General features: G+C 46.6%; 2 protein-coding genes across 5 annotated transcripts in view; both read right to left on the bottom strand.

Annotated features, from left to right (window-relative positions):
• The window catches only part of PRKAR2A (protein kinase cAMP-dependent type II regulatory subunit alpha), a 120,490-nt gene extending 111,677 nt beyond the window's left edge, over positions 1-8,813 (bottom strand). The window contains exon 1 of the mRNA XM_001916256.5: positions 8,225-8,813. Coding sequence (XP_001916291.1) covers positions 8,225-8,477 — 253 coding nt within the window. The 5' untranslated portion in view covers positions 8,478-8,813. The remainder of the gene's footprint in view (positions 1-8,224) is intronic.
• Positions 8,814-14,412: 5,599 nt separating this feature from the next.
• Positions 14,413-18,617, bottom strand: part of SLC25A20 (solute carrier family 25 member 20) — a 43,208-nt gene continuing 39,003 nt past the window's right edge. For all 4 annotated transcript variants that reach the window (XM_001494717.6, XM_070237690.1, XM_070237692.1 and 1 more), the window contains 5 exons: positions 18,332-18,449; positions 17,285-17,357; positions 16,544-16,653; positions 15,679-15,803; positions 14,413-15,259 (listed from right to left, as the gene is read on the bottom strand). In XM_001494717.6, coding sequence (XP_001494767.2) covers positions 15,197-15,259; positions 15,679-15,803; positions 16,544-16,653; positions 17,285-17,357; positions 18,332-18,449 — 489 coding nt within the window. In that variant the 3' untranslated portion in view covers positions 14,413-15,196. The remainder of the gene's footprint in view (positions 15,260-15,678; positions 15,804-16,543; positions 16,654-17,284; positions 17,358-18,331; positions 18,450-18,617) is intronic.

Here is an 18,617-nt window from a genome sequence, read left to right as displayed (position 1 = left end):
GCCCAGGTGCCAATCTTTGGGAAAAAAATAAAAGAAATAATATGAAGAATATGATAGCATTAACTCCAGCCTAGAGTTAAATCCTGCTTATTATATGATCCTGGATAATCTCTAGTCCTCAATTTCCTTATCTGTAAAATGGAGATAATTACAATTCATACCTTAAAGGACTGGGAGGATACAATGAGATAATGCAAATAAACTGTTGAACACTGAGATCAGTACAGATTAAAGGCTTAATAAATGCTAGCCGCCCTTATTGCAGAACTGTATTTATGGTTACAATTGTGTAAAATGTATGCCTGTGATGTGAAGAAACTGGTCTTCTCCAGTTGAAATTTCCTGATCTAGTTGATGGGATACACAAGGTGTCCACTTCACAAACAATCAAGTTGCACATTTACAATTTGCACACATTTTTGCATGTATATTACTTCAAAAAAAGTTTACTTAACTGAAAAATAAAGGTGATTGCACAACATTGTAAATGTACTTAATGCTACTGAGTTGTATATTTAAAAATGGTTAAGGGGCTGGCCCGGTGGCCAAGTGGTTAAGTCTGAGAGCTCTGCTTTGGCGGCCCTGGGTTTCATAGGTTGGAATCCGGGGCGCGGACATGGCACTGCTCATCGAGCCATGCTGGCGTGGCGTCCCACATGCCACAATGAAAAGGACCCACAACTAACAGTACACAACTATGTACCCAGGGGCTTTGGGAGAAAAAGGAAAAAAATAAAATCTTTATTGAAAAAAAAGGTTAAAATAGCAAATTTTATATTATGTATATTTTACCACAAAAAAAGAAAGAAAGGTGTAGAGAATGAATGAGGTGGAGGAGAGATGAGTGGGAGACCTACAGATGCTCATCCACATCTAGCTAAGAAGCAATAAAAGCCAAACTCAAGGCAGGGACAGTGAGGAAGAAAAAGATAGGAGGTGCCGGCCCAGTGGAGTAGTGGTTAAGTTCGCACACTCAGCTTCAGTAGCCAGGGTTTACTGGGTTCAGATCCCAAGTGTGGACCTACACACTGCTCATCAAGCCATGCTGTGGCGATGTACCACATGCAAAATAGAGGATGATTGGCACAGACATTAGCTCAGCAACAATCTTCCTCAAGCAAAGAGGAAGATTGGAGCAAGAGATGTTATCTCAGTGACAATCTTCCCCACCAAAAAAAAAAGAGGCCAGAGATTAAAATGAGAGAAAGAAAGAGACTGATTGAATCCTAGGCTTCCTGCTTAAGGAATTAGAGAAAACAGAGCAGTATGACAGGTAAGCTAATGACATTGGTTTTAGGCATTATGAGTTCTTGAGATGAATGAGAGATGACCAGCTGGCAAGATGAGCATAAATAGGTGTGTCTCAGCAGAGAAAGTTCTGAACTGTAGTTTTGATTTTGAAGGTTCAGAGCAGTAAAAAATGCTCAGGAAGAGAGTTGCTCACTGAGGGAGAAAAGGTAACAAATTAATTCTGGGAATCATCAACCAGCAAGTAATGGGCAGAGAGAAGGCCAAGCAGTGGATGGAGAGCCAGAGGAAGGAAGACACAGATGCCAAGGAGGGAGAGCATTTCAAAAGGGGGTATTCAACAGTGTCAAAATCCTGCTGAGAGATCCAGATACATGAACCGCAGGAACACTATTATTAACCAATTCCCAAAAAGGTCCTGCTGATGCAGTTTGGACAAACTTCTATGCTTTGTAGTATACTGAGGAAAAATCCTAAAGAATCCACTAAAAAATTACTAGAACTAATAAATAAATTCATGGGGCCGGCCTGGTGGCACAGCGGTTAAGTTTGCACGTTCTGCTTTGGCAGCCCGGGGTTTGTGGGTTCGGATCCCAGGTGTAGACCTGTGCACCATTTATCAAGCCACGCTCTGGCAGGCATCCCACATATAAAGTAGAGGAATTGGGTACAGTTAGCTCACGGCCAGTCTTCCTCAGCATAAAGAGGGAGGATTGGCGACAGATGTTAGCTCAGGGAGGGAGGGAGGGAGGAAGGAAGGAAGGCAGGCAGGCAGGCAGAAAGAAAGAAAGAAAGAAAGAAAGAAAAAGAAAGAAAGAAATTCAGCAAAGTTGCAAGATACAAGAGCAATATAAAAAAATTTAACTATATTTCTACACATTTGCAATGAGCAATCTGAAAATGAAATTAAGAAAACAATTCTGTTTACAATAGTATCAAAAGGAATACATTACTTGGAAATAAATTTAACAAAAGAAGTGCAAAACCTATACTCTGAAAACTGTAAAACATTGTTGATTTTCAATTTAGAAATTAATGAAGATCTATATAAATGGAAAGACATTCCATATTCATAGATCAGAAGACAATATTGTTAAGATGGCAATACTCTTCAAATTAATCTACAAATTAAACGCAATCCCTAGCAAAATCCCAGTTGGCTTCTTTGCAAAACTGACAAGCTAATTCTAAAATTTATATGGAAATTCAGGGGACCCAAAATAGACAAAACAATTTTGAAAAAGAACAAAGTTGAAGAACTCACATTTCCTGATTTGAAAACTACTACAGATCTACAGTAATCAAGACACTGGCATAGGGGCCGGCCCAGTGGCACAGCGGTTAAGTGCGCACGTTTCGCTTCAGCAGCCCTGAGTTTGCCGGTTTGGATGCCAGGTGTGGACATGGCACCACTTGGCAAGTCATGCTGTGGCAGGCATCCCACATATAAAGTAGAGGAAGATGAGCACGGATGTTAGCTCAGGGCCAGTCTTCCTCAGCAAAAAAAGAGGAGTATTGGCAGCAATTAGCTCAGAGCTAATCTTCCTCAAAAAAAAAAACGACAGTGGCATAGACACAGATATATAGGTCAATCAAACAGAATTGAGAGTTAGGAGGCTGGCCCAGTAGCATAGTGGTTAAGTTCACACATTCCACTTCAGCAGCCCAGGGCTTGTGGGTTCGGATCCCAGGCGAAGACCTACACACCGCTTATCAAGCCATGCTGTGGCAGCATCCCACATACAAAATAGAGGAAGACAGGCACAGCTGTTAGCTCAGGAACAATTTTCCTCAAGCAAAAAGGAAGATGGATGGAGGCAATGGATGTTGGCTCACGGTGAATCTTCCTCACCAAAACAAAAGGAATTGAGAGTTAGGAACAGACTCACATTTACAGTCAATTGATTTTCAACAGGAGTACCAAGACAATTAAATGGGGAAAGAATAGTCTTTTCTTTTCTTTCTTTTTTTATCCCCTGCTTTTTCACCCCAAGTCCCCCCAGTACATAGTTGTATATTCTAGTTGTGGCTCCTTCTAGTTGTGGCATGTGGGACACCACCTCAACATGGCCTAATGAGCAGTACCATGTCAGCGCCCAGGATCTGAACGGGTGAAACCCTGGGCCGCTGAAGCAGAGTGTGCAAACCCAACCAGGTGGCCATGGGGCTGGCCCCAAGAATAGTCTATTCAATAAGTGGTGCTGGAACAAGTGGATAGCCACAACCAAAAGATGAAGTACCTCACATCTTATATAGATCTATAGATATATCTATATACATATAAAATAACTCAAAATGTACCAATGACCTAAATGTAAGAGCTAAAACTATAAACCTCTTAGAAGAAAATACAGAGGTTACTCTTCAGGACTTTGGATTTGGCAATGATTTCTTAAATATGACACCTAAAGCACAAACAGCAAAAGAAAATGATACATTGGACTTCATCAAAATTAAAAATTATTATGCTTCAAAAGACAATATCAAAAAAGTGAAAAGAAAACTCACTGAATGAGAGAAAATATGTGTAAATCATCTATCTGATAAAGGACTTGTTTAGAATATATTAAAAACTCCTAAAAGACAATAATAAAAAGATAACCCAATTAAAAAATGGACAAAGGACTTGAATAGACATAAGAAAATACACAAATGACCAACACAAACACATGAAAAGATGCTCAACATCATTAGAGAGCTACAAAGCAAAACTACAATGAGGTACTAATTCTCACCCACTGGTTTGGCTTTAGTAAAAAAGATAATAAATGTTGATGAGGATGTGGAGGAATTAGAACCCTCAATACACTGCAGGTTAGAATGTAATGGTGCAGCCACTTTTGGAAAACAGTCTGGCAGTTCCTCAAAAGGTTAAACACTGAGTTATTATATAGCCCAACTATTCTACTCCTAGGTATACACCAAACACAAATGAAAACATACATCCACATGAATGTTCATAGCATCATTATTCATAATAAGTCGAAAAGTAGAAACAACCTAAACATCCATTAACTGAAGAATGGATAAACAAAATGTGGTATATCCATACAATGGGATAGTATTCAGCAACAAAAAAGAATGAAGTACTGGGGCCACCCCATGACGGAGTGGCTAAAGTTCCGTGTGCTCTGCTTTGGCAGCCTGGGTTCACCAGTTTGGATCCCGGGCACAAACATACTCCACTCATCAGCCATGCTGTGGAGGCATCCCACATACAAAATAGAGGAAGACTGGCACAGATGTTAGCTGAGGGCCAATCTTCCTCAAGTGAAAAAAGAGGAAGATTGGCAACAGATGTTAGCCCAGGGTGAAGCTTCCTCACACACACAAAAAAAGAATACTACAACACTGACGAACTTTGAAAACATTGTGCTAGGTGAAAGAAACAGGAGCAAAAGACTATATATTGTATGATTCTATTTATATGAAATGTCCAGGACAGGTAAATCTATGCAGACAAAGTAGATTAGTGGTTGCCTAGGGCTGAAGGGAATGGGGGTGTTGGCAGATGACAGCTAAGTGGACGGCTAAGTGTATGGGGTTTCTCTTTGGGGTGATGAAAATGTTCTAAAATGGACTGTGGCGATGATTGCACATATCTGTGAATATACTAAAATCACTGAATTATACACTTTAAATGGGTGAATGACATGAATTATATCTCCTTAAAGCTGTTACCAAAAAAAAAAAAAGTTAGAAGACCCACAAGCATAAACGTTTTATGGTAATTACAGAAGTGAATCAAGTGTGAATGACAATTCATTGTTCTTACGACGACGTGGTTAGAGTAATTTATTAAGTCTGAACTCTTCAGACTTTCCCAAGAGTTACTAATTACAGTACTTCATACGTGGTGTGCTGTTTGATATCCCAACTGTTATTAAAACAACCAACAACAGCTAATAAGTTTTTCTTTTTAAAGATTTTATTTTTTCCTTTTTCTCCCCAAAGCCCCCCGGTACATAGTTGTATATTCTTCGTTGTGAGTCTTTCTAGTTGCGGCATGTGGGACGCTGCCTCAGCGTGGTTTGATGAGCAGTGCCACATCCGCGCCCAGGATTCGAACAAACGAAACACTGGGCCGCCTGCAGTGGAGCGCATGAACTTAACCACTCGGCCACAGGGCCAGCCCCACAGCTAAGTTTTTTGAGTGTTTCCAATAACACACAATTTTATAAACTGAACTGATGGTTAGCCATACAGGACCTTACTAAGCAAAGTCTCCCTGCTATATACAGTTCTAACACTACATACCCTATTTCTAATTTTAGGTTCTGTGTGCTTGTTATCCTAACATTCCTAATCACTGGATATGCAACGTATTTCTTTTCTTGTCTTTCTTTAAATTGTGGTAAAATAAATATAACATAAAATTTACCATTTTAACCATTTAAATATACGATTCACAGCATTAAGTACATTCACAGTGTTGTGCAACCATCACTCCTATCCAATTTCAGAACGTTTTCATCATCCCAAACAGAAACTCTGCACCCATTAAACAATAACTCCCCATTACTTGCTCCCCCCAGCCACTGGTAACCTCTAGTCTACTTTCTTTTTTTCTTTCTTCTTTTTTTTTTTGAGGAAGACTAGCCCTGAGTTAACTACTGCCAGTCCTCCTCTTTTTGCCGAGGAAGCCTGGCCCTGAGCTAACATCCGTGCCCATCTTCCTCTAATTTATATGTGGGATGCCTACCACAGCATGGTGTGCCAAGCAGTGCCACATCTGCACCCGGGATCCGAACCGGCGAACGCCGGGCTGCTGAGAAGCGGAACCTGCGAACTTAACCACTGCGCCACCGGGCCGGCCCCTCTAGTCCACTTTCTACCTCTATGAATTTACCTATTCTAGGAAACTCATATAAGTGGAATCACACAGTATTTTGTCCTTTTGTATCTAGCATATTGCACTAGCATAATGTTTTCAATGTTCATCCATGTTGTAGCATCTATCAGAACTTCATTCCTTTTAAAGGATTAATAGTATTCCATTGTATGTATATACTACAGTTCATTTATCCATTCATTTGTTGATGGAATATTTGGATTGTTTCTACCTTTTGGCTATTGTGAATAATGCTGCAATGAATACTGGCATACAAGCGTCTGTTCGACTCCCTGCTTTCAATTCCTTTGGGTATATACATAGGAGTGGAATTGCTAGATCATATCGTAATTCTATGTTTAACTTTTTGAGGAATCGCCAAACTTTTTTCCACAGCAGTCAAACCATTTTACATTTCCATCAGCAATAAGCAAGGATTCCAACCTCTCTACATCCTCACCAACACTCGCTATTTTGTTTTTTCCATAATAGCTGTCCTCATGGGTGAAGTGGTATCTTATTGTGTGCAATGTATTTTTAGTCTATTATCTGTAAATAGAAGTTCACCTTGTGTTAATTTCTATAATTATACGTAGCACAGCCACTTAAGAGATACAAACAAAAAATATTTAAATACCAATAAAATAAAGCACAGAGTTACAAAGATAAAAGTCAACTCAACTTTGAAAAAGATGACAAAGAATGAAGACAACACAAACTTGTAAACTCTGTTTTACTTATTTGGGACTAATTTCTAAGATACTGTTTTGTGTAAATAAAAATTGTTGCAAAACAGGTTACAGCTTTGTGATTTACAAATATCACAGTGAAACAAATATAGGAGTCGTTCCTGAAATAAAGCTTTTAAAAACATATTTATCCCTGGGGGATTGTTGTCACTGTCCCCATTTTAAAAATAAGTAAACCTGAAATCAAACGAGTTTTGACAATTTGTCTTAGACAATAAAGCAAATCTGTAGCAGAGATTTGGAAAATAACAATTTCTGATTTCCATGTTTAAGATGAAAAACCCATAATTTAACTTGCAATATGTCAAGGGAAACATGAAAGAGCAATTTCTACTCCTAGCATGAATAAATTTAGGGAAGTTGTCCAGAACACTGAAGCTTACAACCTCCAACAGCAATGACCAACAATTAACTCCTTGCTAGTGTGACCTGAGTGGATTCAACTCAGAACTAGGTTTTTCCCAGTATGATCTAATAAGACTAAGTCTCTAACTTTGTCTCTCAAAAGTTTTTATGGTTTTGTTAAATTTTGGCTGTTCAAAAGCAGGATAATTCTGTTTTAAATTGAGAAAGTCTATGAAGGAACGAAGGAAAATGGAATTGGTTTTTGACAACCTTGCTTAAATCAGATGTATAAAGTGTTCGTTGTCTTCTTTCCTGCACCTCATATGCTAAACAAGACAGTTGTTTGCCCTCACCAAATCTGATCCAATCGTTTTAGCCAAATTTACATATATATTCCCAAGGTCTATATTTTAACAAATGCATACTCAAGCATGCAGGGGTGAAGTGACGTACTAGGATTTGCTTTAAATACTTCAACAAAGAAAAAGAAGTATAGATGAAACATTTGTGACAGATATTTAAACTGCTGAATACAGATTCATTTCACTTTTTCTCTCTGTTTGCCTACGCTGAAAGTTTTACAGAGTAACCGTTCACGAAATGAATTACTTCCAAACAAAGTTACCGTCCTGGTTACTAAATACGAGTGAGTGGATGTGAATGTTCCTGTCTTCGGAACGAAACGGGGCGAAGGGTCCCAAGCCGAGGCGAGGGCTCCTCCGGCGAAGCCGACGGGGCTGCGCGCCTCTCGGGCCCCGCCAGCACGCGGGCCGAAAGCGCGCACGTTTCCGTCCACACGGAATCTGACAACTCACTCCGCACGCTCGAGGGCTCGGCGGACCGCGGAGCCGCTCACGCCGGCGGCTCGGGGAGCCCAGACAAACTCCGCTCGAGAGCTCCAATGTCCCGGCCCAGAGTCGTCGGCTCGGCAGCCGCCGCGACGCCTGCTCACCGCCACCCCGCCTCCTCTAGACTTCCAAAGACCCCCTGCACCGCTCCCTCCGTCCCGCCCCCCAACCCCCCGCGAACCTCGGCCCAGCCCGCCGCCTACCGTCCAAGTCCTCGTCGTCCTCCGACTCGCTGTCCCCGTTCGCGTCGGCGACAAGGCCAGAGCCGGGCTCTAGATCCTGGGAGCCGGAAGGAGGGGCGGCGGGCGGGATGGACGCTGGGGAGCGGGCCTCGCGCAGGCGGGTGAAGTAGTCCACCGCGAAGTCGACGAGGTCGGACGGCTGCTGCCTCAGCACCTCCACGGTGTAGCCCTGCAGCAGCTCCGTGAGCCCCGGCGGGATCTGGATGTGGCTCATGCTGGCGGCGGCCGCGAGGAGAGGCGGGTCCCGGCCGCCGGCGGCCACTGCCTCCGCCCTCCCTCACGCCGGCCTCTCCCCCGGCGCCCGCGAGGTCTCCTCACACGCGACCCTGGTCGGTCCTTCCTCGCGCCGCGCCGCCCTTTGGCCGGGTGTGCGTTTCTGGGCCGCACGACCCTACGCTACTACGGCCGGCCTGGTGCCGCGGCCGCTGTCACTGGGCAGCCGCCACCGCCGCCGGGACCGACGAGCGGGCAAGCGGGACGGGCGGGGCAAGAGCCCGGGTTGTGACGCACGCGGCCGCGAGCGTGCGCGCCCCCGCCGAGCGCCGGTCTCAGTGCGCGTGCGCCGCTGGGGCGCTCGCCGGCCCTAGCAGTCCTGGGTTGAGACGCCGAAGGGATTCTTACGAATGAAGTAACGAGTGATCTACCTGCTAAGCAGGGTCGTTAGTGCTTCTCACTAGTCATGAAGACTTTTCATTTATTCTTTCAACACTAAGAGCTTCCTGTTTGCCAGCATTTACTAGGCGCCAGTAACACAGCCGAGAGCCAGACACAAGAACACACAATACCACCGCAGTGTGGTTCTGGTTGTGGAGGAGAGCAAGAGGGCCCACTTAAGGGGGTGACATTCAAGCTGACTCTGAGGCCCGGGCAGGATCTGACCACAGGAGGATCTGGAGGAAAGCCATCTGAACATAGAGGACAGCAAGAGCAAAGGCCTGGTAGAGTCAGGACCACATCAGCTGCTGGGTGGAATGGTGGAATGACCATTGGATCCTCAGAAGTCTGGCAGGAGGTCTGACAGACGTCAAACCGGGAAGGCATTGTGGGTAGTAGGAGTTTCAATGAGAAAGTAATTTGGGAGCCACAGACAGAGAAATAAGCCTAGCAGAGCTTCCTAGGCGAAATATGTGCCTTCAGAAAAGGGACTAAGGTCCAGAACAGGAAGGACCTGTGTACCTATGCCTCCTCTTAAGCATTCCCACCAAGATTCCCAAGACCAGGTCTGCACACCTCTTTTCTCCCCACATTCACCCTGGGCCCAGGGCCAGCACTGCGTGATGGTGTTGAGCAGACCACAAGACACTATTCTTTTGCCCCTGGGGAGGGAGCACAGGCAAACTGGAAAGGCCAGGCTATTTCCCAGGTTGCCCCCCTCACCCACACCAGATTGGAAGGGAATGGAAAAAGGTAGAGAACTTCCTGGGATGTGCATGTCACAGCCTAGGTGCTGACTAAAGGCCCAGTGGGTATAGGCAGAGTCCTCCCTCACCTTGCCAGGCCCAGTCAGAAAGTGACTAGCTGTAGGCTTGGGAACCTGAAAGGCATTTGGGATAGTTAAGCTCCATCTGGTAATTACTCAGTATTAATTAAAATCCTCACTAGGCCCTCTCATACTGGCTTGGCACACACCCAGGAGTTCAGTGCTGCTGGGAACTCAGCTCACAAAAGCAAAAGCACCTGGATCCCTGCTGGTGCTGAAGCCACCTAGGCTCTAGGCCAGACAGGCCGGTGATTCCAAACAGCAGTGTCTCCCTGGACAAGTTCCTTGACCCCTGGGAGGAACCTTGGACCATCAACTTTGTGAGGGGTGGAGTAGTGTCCAACTTGTTCCCTGCTGGATCCTTATTGCACACTCTTAGAGAAGGTTTACTGAATGAATGAATGTTAAATTTCCACACAGCAAGCAGAACCAATGAAATTGGTCTCCTAACCTCACAGTTGCAGAACTAGGATCTGTTGCTTCAAAGCTGTGCTTCTGATCTCAGAATATGAAGACTTCACTAAGGACAGACAGTGAAGGGCTAGAGGGGCAGGGTTCCTCAACTCTTCTCTGTTTTTGTTTGTTTGGTTTTTTTTTTTTTTTTTGAGGAAGATTAGCCCTGAGCTAACTACTGCCAATCCTCCTCTTTTTGCTGAGGAAGACTGGCCCTGAGCTAACATCCATGCCCATCTTCCTCTACTTTATATGTGGGACGCCTACATGGCTTTTGCCAAGCAATGCCATGTCTGCACCCCGGATCTGAACCGGCGAACGCCAGGCCCCAAGAAGCGGACCGTGCAAACTTAACCGCTGCAGCACCGGGCCAGCCTGTCTTCTCTGCTTTTGAGTATACTGACCCTTCCAAGTTTTCCAGGACTCAGCCTATACCCAGGAATCCTGGGTGTGATTCCCACTGCACCACCACAACTGGGGATCTGCCCTTCTTCAAACAATCCAACAACCAACCCTTTGGAAAGGCGAATTCAAAACTCCACTCCCGAGTTTGCCCATCTGTCAGGTTTTATATGTTTTAAAGAACAGGCAACCTGTACAGTTAGGACTCCAACCTCAATTACAACATAGGGTAGAGGGAGGCTACTCCAGGGCTGATGACAGAGCTGGGTGCGGGTGGGTTCTCCTAGTTGCTCCAAGGAACCCCCATCAGCCTCTGCCAGAAGCAGGCTGGTCTGCCTGGCTTGTTCTCAGATGCCCCATAGCTTAGCCATCCATCCATCCAACAACCATGGCATTCAAAGGTGTCTTTGGACCTGGAGGGAATGAGGGCCACAGAAAGCAGGAACCCCATAGCTGTTCCTCACCTGTATCCACAGACCAGCCACAGAGTAAGGATGGACAGCCAGCCCCAGGTCAAACTTGGCTACCCTCCCTTAGTACCTGGTCCCCAGAGCAAAGATCCATCTTTATCCCTTCTGGGAAACCCTTCAGTAGCAGGTGGAGTCCCAAAGGCCTTCATGAATGCCAAGTTGAGCTGGCCAAAGAAGAGGGCCCAGAGCAACAGAGAATACCAGGGGTTGGAGTCCTGCAACTTCTACCATTACCCTCCTAGGACTGCCTTCACTCAAGTCTATCCAGCTGCACAGCTGAAGATTCCTGTGGCAACCAAAACCACAGGGAGCCAGTACCTAGGAAACAGCTGCCAATAGCAAGTGATGGTGGATGGAAAAGGCTAAGAGCAGAGACCCTCAAAAGCAAGAGAAATATAGAGGCTGTGATAGAGAAGAAGAGGTCCCAGAGCACTCATGGGCGCTCAACTCCAACCCAGTCCTACTGACTACCCAGCAGGCAGTTAACATCTTGCACAGACTGCCGCATCACCAACCACAGGCAGACATGGACACAATGGGGCCAATTCTCAGAGATGTTTACAACTATGGATGCAGGGTAACACACATGGGGCACATGTTTAGCCAAACAGCAGTGGATCTGATGAAAATGAACATGGGTAGGGTACCAACTACTGTTTCCAATGAAACAGTGGATTTCATGTACTCTTAACAGGTTTATTATTTAAAAGGTTTTTTCCTCTCTTTCCTTGAAGAAAGGAGATGCCCAACTTCCCCACACTCCTCTGGAGGCCAGCTCTTGGCCCAGACCCCTCAGTTTTACACACCTTCTGCCCTCTGATGCCCTCTGCCTACTGGAGGGACTCAGCCCCAGTAGGAACACCTCTCTCTCCTCTGCCCAAAGAGACTGTTTCTCTAAGCCACTCCAGTCCCCCACTTATCTCCTGAGACCTGTTGGTCACCTAACCACCTCTGTATGCCAGGCCTCATGGTCCAGTCCCCCAAACTCATTTAGTATCTACCACCATCAGTTGCTGTTGTGCCTGAGAAGTATTCTTGAGCCTCTAGTGGGCAGGAGGGATTGGAGAAGTGGGCTATGATTTCTCTGCCCTCACTCAAGCTATTCTTCAGCTTCCAGAATGCCTCCCCCATGAGGCTACTGCTTTTGGTCCAAGGAGTCTGGTCTATTTTAACAAGCATCCATACTCCAGGGAGTTAATTCCCAGGCCACCTGTTTCTGCACCTGAAAGCTACCCCTTTCCCCAGGACATTGTGTCCCGAGAACGTGTCAGTCTCTGCAGTAGACTCAGGGTCTGCCTCTGAGATACTTTAGCGCAAGGATAGAGCCTGGGAAGCAAGGGAGAGCCTGGCTGGAGAGCCACAGGCCTGCATGCCTACCAGAGAAAGCAGAAAAGGGAGCCCTCAGGGAGCACCTGGCCCTGGGGCCTTCCCAGGGCCTGTTGGGACTGTGTATGCCACTCCTGGCCTAACTCACAGGCCAGTTTCCTGGGCTTCAATCCTGTGGTACAGACAGGCTTCTTGGAGCTTGAGTCAAGCAGCCCCAGGACAGCCTCTGACAGCATCACAAGCCTTTCTTTCAGACACCACTCTATTACCAACTTGCCAATGATTTTGGTAGATCAGTTTGCCCTGTCTGAGCCTTGGTTTCTACATCTGAAAGTGAGGGTAAAATCCCCACCCATTAAACACTGAGTTACATGGTGATAAAGAGATGAGAATGAACCCATGAAAAGGTTAGAAAGGGCATAGGGGGTTCCAGCCTCAAAAGAACTGTGAAGAAAGAACTGTGGGTTGAGATGGTATGACCTTACAGCAGAACTAGGAGTACTATTTCTTCTAATACGCTGCTGTTGCAACAACCTGCCTTCTGTCCTTCACCTTTGACCCAGTTATACTCTGTGCCTGGGTGAGGCTGTTATCACCAACTGGTTGTTTTAACACACTGTCTGGCTTCTACTTAAAGCTGTCTGTGACAGAGAAATTGCTGGGGAGGACCCCAATCTCTCCTCCACCCTTACACCCATCAGGGAGAGAAGAGATATATCAGGAACAGGTGGTATTTCAAAGTGCATCATAAAAAGGACGTGCCAGCCAGGAGGGAGTTACTCACCATCTGTTCTGCTCCCTACACAAATACGCCTCCAGGGGCTTCCCTATTTGACTTAACATCTATTGAACACCCAAAGGAGTAAAAGAATCTACCATCAATAACGTCAGGGAACTAAAACATTCCATTTTAAAATGGAAGCTGTTTCAAAGGAGAGATAACCAGAAGCACAGACTGTAAAAGTGATCCTGAGCCATGGGAATGGCTAGAAATTGGCTGGAATACAAATGGACCTCCAGGTAAAGGCCAGGTTTTAGTACTGTCTCAAGGACTGGGTGTGCCGAGACGAGCTTCAAGAGACACACATGTGGCCTTCTCCAAATCAGTGAGAGACTTAACAAAGATATCCCGCAGCATGAGAGGGGAGCAGGCGTAACACTGAATTAAGAGAGCACACAATTCTCATCTCTAAAAAATGTTATTTTTTTTACGTGGCCATAATTCTTATCTGGTCATCCAGAAATATCTTCCCATGAATAAAGCCTCCTTCCTCAAACCCCTAAATCTTCAGCTTCCTGGCAGGTTGGCCACACCCACTCCCAGATGGGTCCCTCCCCCTCTCACCCATTTACACAGGATGATGGTTCTCAAGCCAAAGTCCAAGGGTCTCTGTGCAGCTGCAGAGAGGCAGGAAGTGCCAGGGGGACTGTACTGCGACTGCCAGATGGGACAATGCCAGAGAAGCCCAGCTTTGGTAGCCTCGCCCTCCACCAGACAAGGACAAACTAGCTTGTGACTCTCCACTCCAACTCTCTCACTTCCTCTGGCTGCACCTGGGCATCATCTTCAGCCTGATTAGTAAAGCTAGGCTGGTGACATCAGATCACACAGTGACCCCAAAGCCCATATGAAAACTCAGGATTGCTTTTGGCCTTTTAGAACAATTAACTGTCCATCTGTTAGCTCAGACACCCATGTGGCTGAGGGCAGAGGTGAAAGAACGAAGGGACGGGCTGCAGGCTGGGCCTTGGGGAGGCCTACATGCCAGGCTTGCACTGAGGGCTGCAGGAACAGTTATCAATCGAGTCACCCCGGCCCACCCCATCCTCCTTCAAGCAGCTGGGGCAGTGAGGGAAGGGCTGCATTGACCAAAACTTCCTCCTCTTTCTCCTGCTGGAGCCCCTGCCTGAAGCAACAAGGGAAAGATACTGCAGTGCTGACAGCCTCCACCAAGTCCACAGGCTGCCTGCTGAAATAACTCAGAATCAAAAGACAAAAATTTCACACAATGCAAAAATGAGAGACAATATTTATTGTTTCCTATCAAAATAGGGGACTCTCATGAGAATAAAGAGTGTGCAAAAAGAGCCTTCCTACACCCTGGGCTTTCTGACTTATCCCAACAGGCTGGCACAGTCGATTCAAAACTCTCCTCGCTACGTAGGAGGGAAAGTTCTCCATCTACTCCTGTGAAATTAAGCTACTCTAGCTTCAATTTTGATTACTTGCATGCATAAAGAAAAATCAACCCGACTATAACAGGGTATCTGCCCCAGGCACATTTGCTTAGTCCACTTGGATAGACAGATGTGGGCCTCAAGTCCACGTCCCCATGTGCAGGCCCAGATTAGATAGTACCCTGGAAATCTGGTGGGTCTTCCTGGGTAGGGATTGAAGAAGACCCCAGCTCCCGGTCAGCTGGCTGAAAACATGCATAGCGCCTCCAGTGAGAGGCTGAGAGTCCTTCTTCGATGAGGAGTACTTTGCGTGTAGTAGGTCCAGTAGTCAATCAGTAGACAGCACTCTGGCCACAGATTGTACCTGGTCTAGAAGCTACTTACTCCATCTCCAAATCCTCTTGAGATCCCTTAAATTGACAAGACTGAATTCAAGTTTCAAAATTGCACACCAAGCTCTACCAGGTAGAAGACGTCATTAAGGCAACGGTCTCAACAAGTCCACACACAGAGCTCTGATCCCACAATCCCCCTCCCTTCCCCCTTCAGGATGGCCTAGTTCTGCCCAGTGCTCCTCCTCGGTGACAGCTTCCAGCATTCAGAAACCTTGAGCAGCCTTCAGCCTCACAAGTTAGGGGTGGCCCAATTAAGGAACTTCATGGCAACTTCAAAGCCAAGGAAACAGGCCTGAGAAGGGATTGAAAGGAAGAGAAAAGCCAGCAGGAGTTGTGATAATTCACAGAGACCCCAGCACCATGCTTGGCAGGCCCTGTCAGGACCAGAACCCCTCCCTAACCTCACTCCCACCCCAGGTCAGGGAATCAAGCTGTGCTTTCTCATTCCCAAAAGGGGAAGAAACTGCATGTTCCACTACTGCCCACTTCTGATGGCCAGGTCAGGAAATCAAAGCCCTTCAACTCAGAGAATCCCAAAGGCAAATCCTCCTGACAGCTTGAGGAAGGGGAGCAAATAAGGAGGCTCTGGATGAGGGTGGGGTTTTGGGAAAAGTGAATCCCCAATCCAATCCCAGGAGCAAGCAAAAGTCAGCCCACCTGCACCCTGCTCTGAGCCCCAAAGGGAAAGCACAGCCCCTGCCAGCCACTCACCGCGTTGGCTGGGAAGGCTCGGATCATCACTGCATTGAAACCCTTGTACAAGGATGTGACTCCTTCGTCCCGGATCAGCTCCCTCAGCACATCTTTGAAACCGTTAGGATATTTCCCAGGAGGGGCTGTGGGCAGAACTCAACGGTTAAATCTTCAGGAAGTTTCCTGACCTGACCATGGTGACCCACATGGGGACAGTCTTTTTTTTTTTTTTTGAGAAAGATTAGCCCTGAGCTAACTGCTGCCAATCCTCCTCTTTTCACTGAGGAAGACTGGCCCTGAGCTAACATCCATGCCCATCTTCCTCTACTTTATATGTGGGACCCCTACCACAGCATGGCATGCTAAGCGGTGCCATGTCCGCACCCGGGATCTGAACTGGCGAACCCCAGGCCGCCGAAGCAGAACGTGCGCACTTAACTGCTGCACCACTGGGCCGGCCCCACGGGGAAAGTCTTGTAGTCAAGTCTTCCTACAGGGTCACAGCACCAGGGAAAAGACACCTTGCAGGGCATCTGAGACCAGTCCACAGACAACACAGTTCACCTTGGGACAAACAGACACAAATGCCTGGATTACTGGTGCTGAGGGAGTGGAGAAGAGGAATGAAGAAGGAAACCATCCTTCTGCTCATGATGGGGAACAACAACAGATTTGACTTATCTCACTTATTTTCTTTTGGGCAACACGAAAATGAATCTAGGGTTCCTAGAATAGAAAGGACTGCAAGGGAGACGTTGGTCAGGGAGATTCGGGTGCTGCAGTGGAGAGTGAGTATCCCTAGGGCCTTAAGAGCTCTGCTCCCCAGAGGCAGCCAGTTCTGGAACCCACTCCACCCCCATCTACCTCACTATGCTCTACTCACCAGTCTGGAAGCGAGACTTGAGCACATCTGGGGGGATTGCCACAGCCCAGTTGAAGATCCCTGCGATGCCCCCAGCCACCAGGATCCGAGGCACGCTAAGCTCATTGACACTGCCGAATACCAACCACAGCTCTAGTAAGACAAAGGCTGTGAGAGTGGCGATCAGACCATCCCTCTTATGGCAGACAGGGAAGTTAGAGAGAGAAACAAACTGGCTGGAGGGAGGAGCAGGTCCAAGGCCAGGGCTCCTGAGACATGGCAGCTGCCACTCCTTGGAGGAAGTTTCATGCGCTTATTTCAAATACCTGCTCCATTGGGTGAGGCACAGAGTAAGAGGTATTAGCTGAGCCTCAGCAGCAATGAAAGGACAGCAGACATGGAGACAGAAGCAAGTCCCAGTTCTGCCTTCAGACCCACTCACAGGAAAGGGCAACCTACCCATGACAGGGCAAAGTGGCTTCTTTTTTTTTAAAGATTGGCACCTGACCTAACATCTGTTGCTAATCTTCTTTTTTTTTCTTTTTCTTCTCCTCAAAGGCCCCAAGTACAAAGTTGTATATTCTAGTTGTAAGTCCTTCTGGTTGTGCAACATGCAACACTGCCTCAGCATGGGTGCCATGTCCGTGCCCAGGATCAGAACCGGTGAAACCCCAGGCTGCCGAAGTGGAGCATGCAAACTTAACCACTCAGCCATAGGGCCAGGCCCCCAAAGTAGCTTCTAAATTCTTCTGTTCTCCTCACCTCTTTCCCTCTGGAGTGAAGATATTTTTCAGCCACTCATATGTCATGAAATACATCCCACTGGCTGGAACATCTGTTAGTGGCAAGAAAGAAGTGAATTAAATCATCTAAAATCCTCACAGATTTCTTTGTTTTTGTTTTTTTTTTATGAGGAAGATTGGCCCTGAGCTAACATCCATTGCCAATCCTCCCCTTTTTGCTTGAGGAAGATCGTCCCTGAGGTAACATCTGTGCCAATCTTCCTCTATTTTGTATGTGAGATGCCACCACAGCATGGCTTGATGAGCAGTATGTAGGTTTGCATGGAGGATCCGAACCCTTGAACCCCAGGCCACCAAAGTGGAGTGCATGAACTTAACCACTATGCTACCAGGCTGTCCCCATTCACAGATTTCTTGAACTTAGAAGAGCCAAGCTTGGCACTGGACCCTTGAAGGTTTCCTAAGAAGTTCCTCAGCAGCACTTCCTATTTGCAATAATCACTTTGCAGCAATCAGATGCTACTCTGAGTCCAGCATTGGTGTAAGTGAGCAGATGACATGATTCATCTTCAAAGTCCCCCTCTGAGGTCCCTACTGACTTGCCCACTCCAAACAGAACCATGGCAAGCATCTGGCCTTCCTTCAAGCTGTAATTTCAGGGCAAGAGTGGGGCTGTCTCTGCCTCTCCTACTGCCACCCCAGTGCGACATGCCTCTCAAAACCAGGGAGAACCCCACTATTCCTAACTCACTCTTTCTTCCCACTCATCCCTTCAGCGATGATTTCTATCTACTTGCCACTCTACTCCAAGTGCCACTGTCATGATTTCCACCCCTGAATGCAAGCCTTCCAGAAGGATGGATGGTTCCCCTCATTTGTGTGCATGCTAGCTAGAAGTGAGACTACTTAAAACCAGGACACACACTGCCCGCCTTGTCAGAGCTGTGCACGTATGGTGCCACGGCTAATCTGGCAATCCAGGTAAGATCCTCTGTAGCAGATCCACCTCAGGTGAGCACCACCCCCAACCAAGCTGACCTCAGGTGGAGATGATCTCAAATATTACCTCGCATGAGGGTGAGCACAGTCCCCTTATAGATGCCTCGAATCCCAGACTCCTGGTACACCTTCTTTGCACAGTCCAAGGGACCAGTGTACTTGGTATCCCCTGAGGAAGCCTGAATCTGAGAGGAAGGAGAGAATCATCAAGTCAGCAAAAGCAACATCAAAGTCAAGAGACTCAGGAGGTTACAGAAGACTACAAAGTGAGTGTGGAAGTGGTCATTATGCATTAGAGCAATCAAAGAATTCACCATCACATCGGTAAGTATTTGGAACATGCAATATTGGTG

This window comes from Equus caballus, chromosome 16 (genome assembly GCF_041296265.1).
Source record: "Equus caballus isolate H_3958 breed thoroughbred chromosome 16, TB-T2T, whole genome shotgun sequence".
NCBI lineage: Eukaryota > Metazoa > Chordata > Mammalia > Perissodactyla > Equidae > Equus > Equus caballus.
The sequence above is the reverse complement of the archived record's forward strand: the minus strand, read 5'-3'. Positions and strand labels throughout refer to the sequence as shown.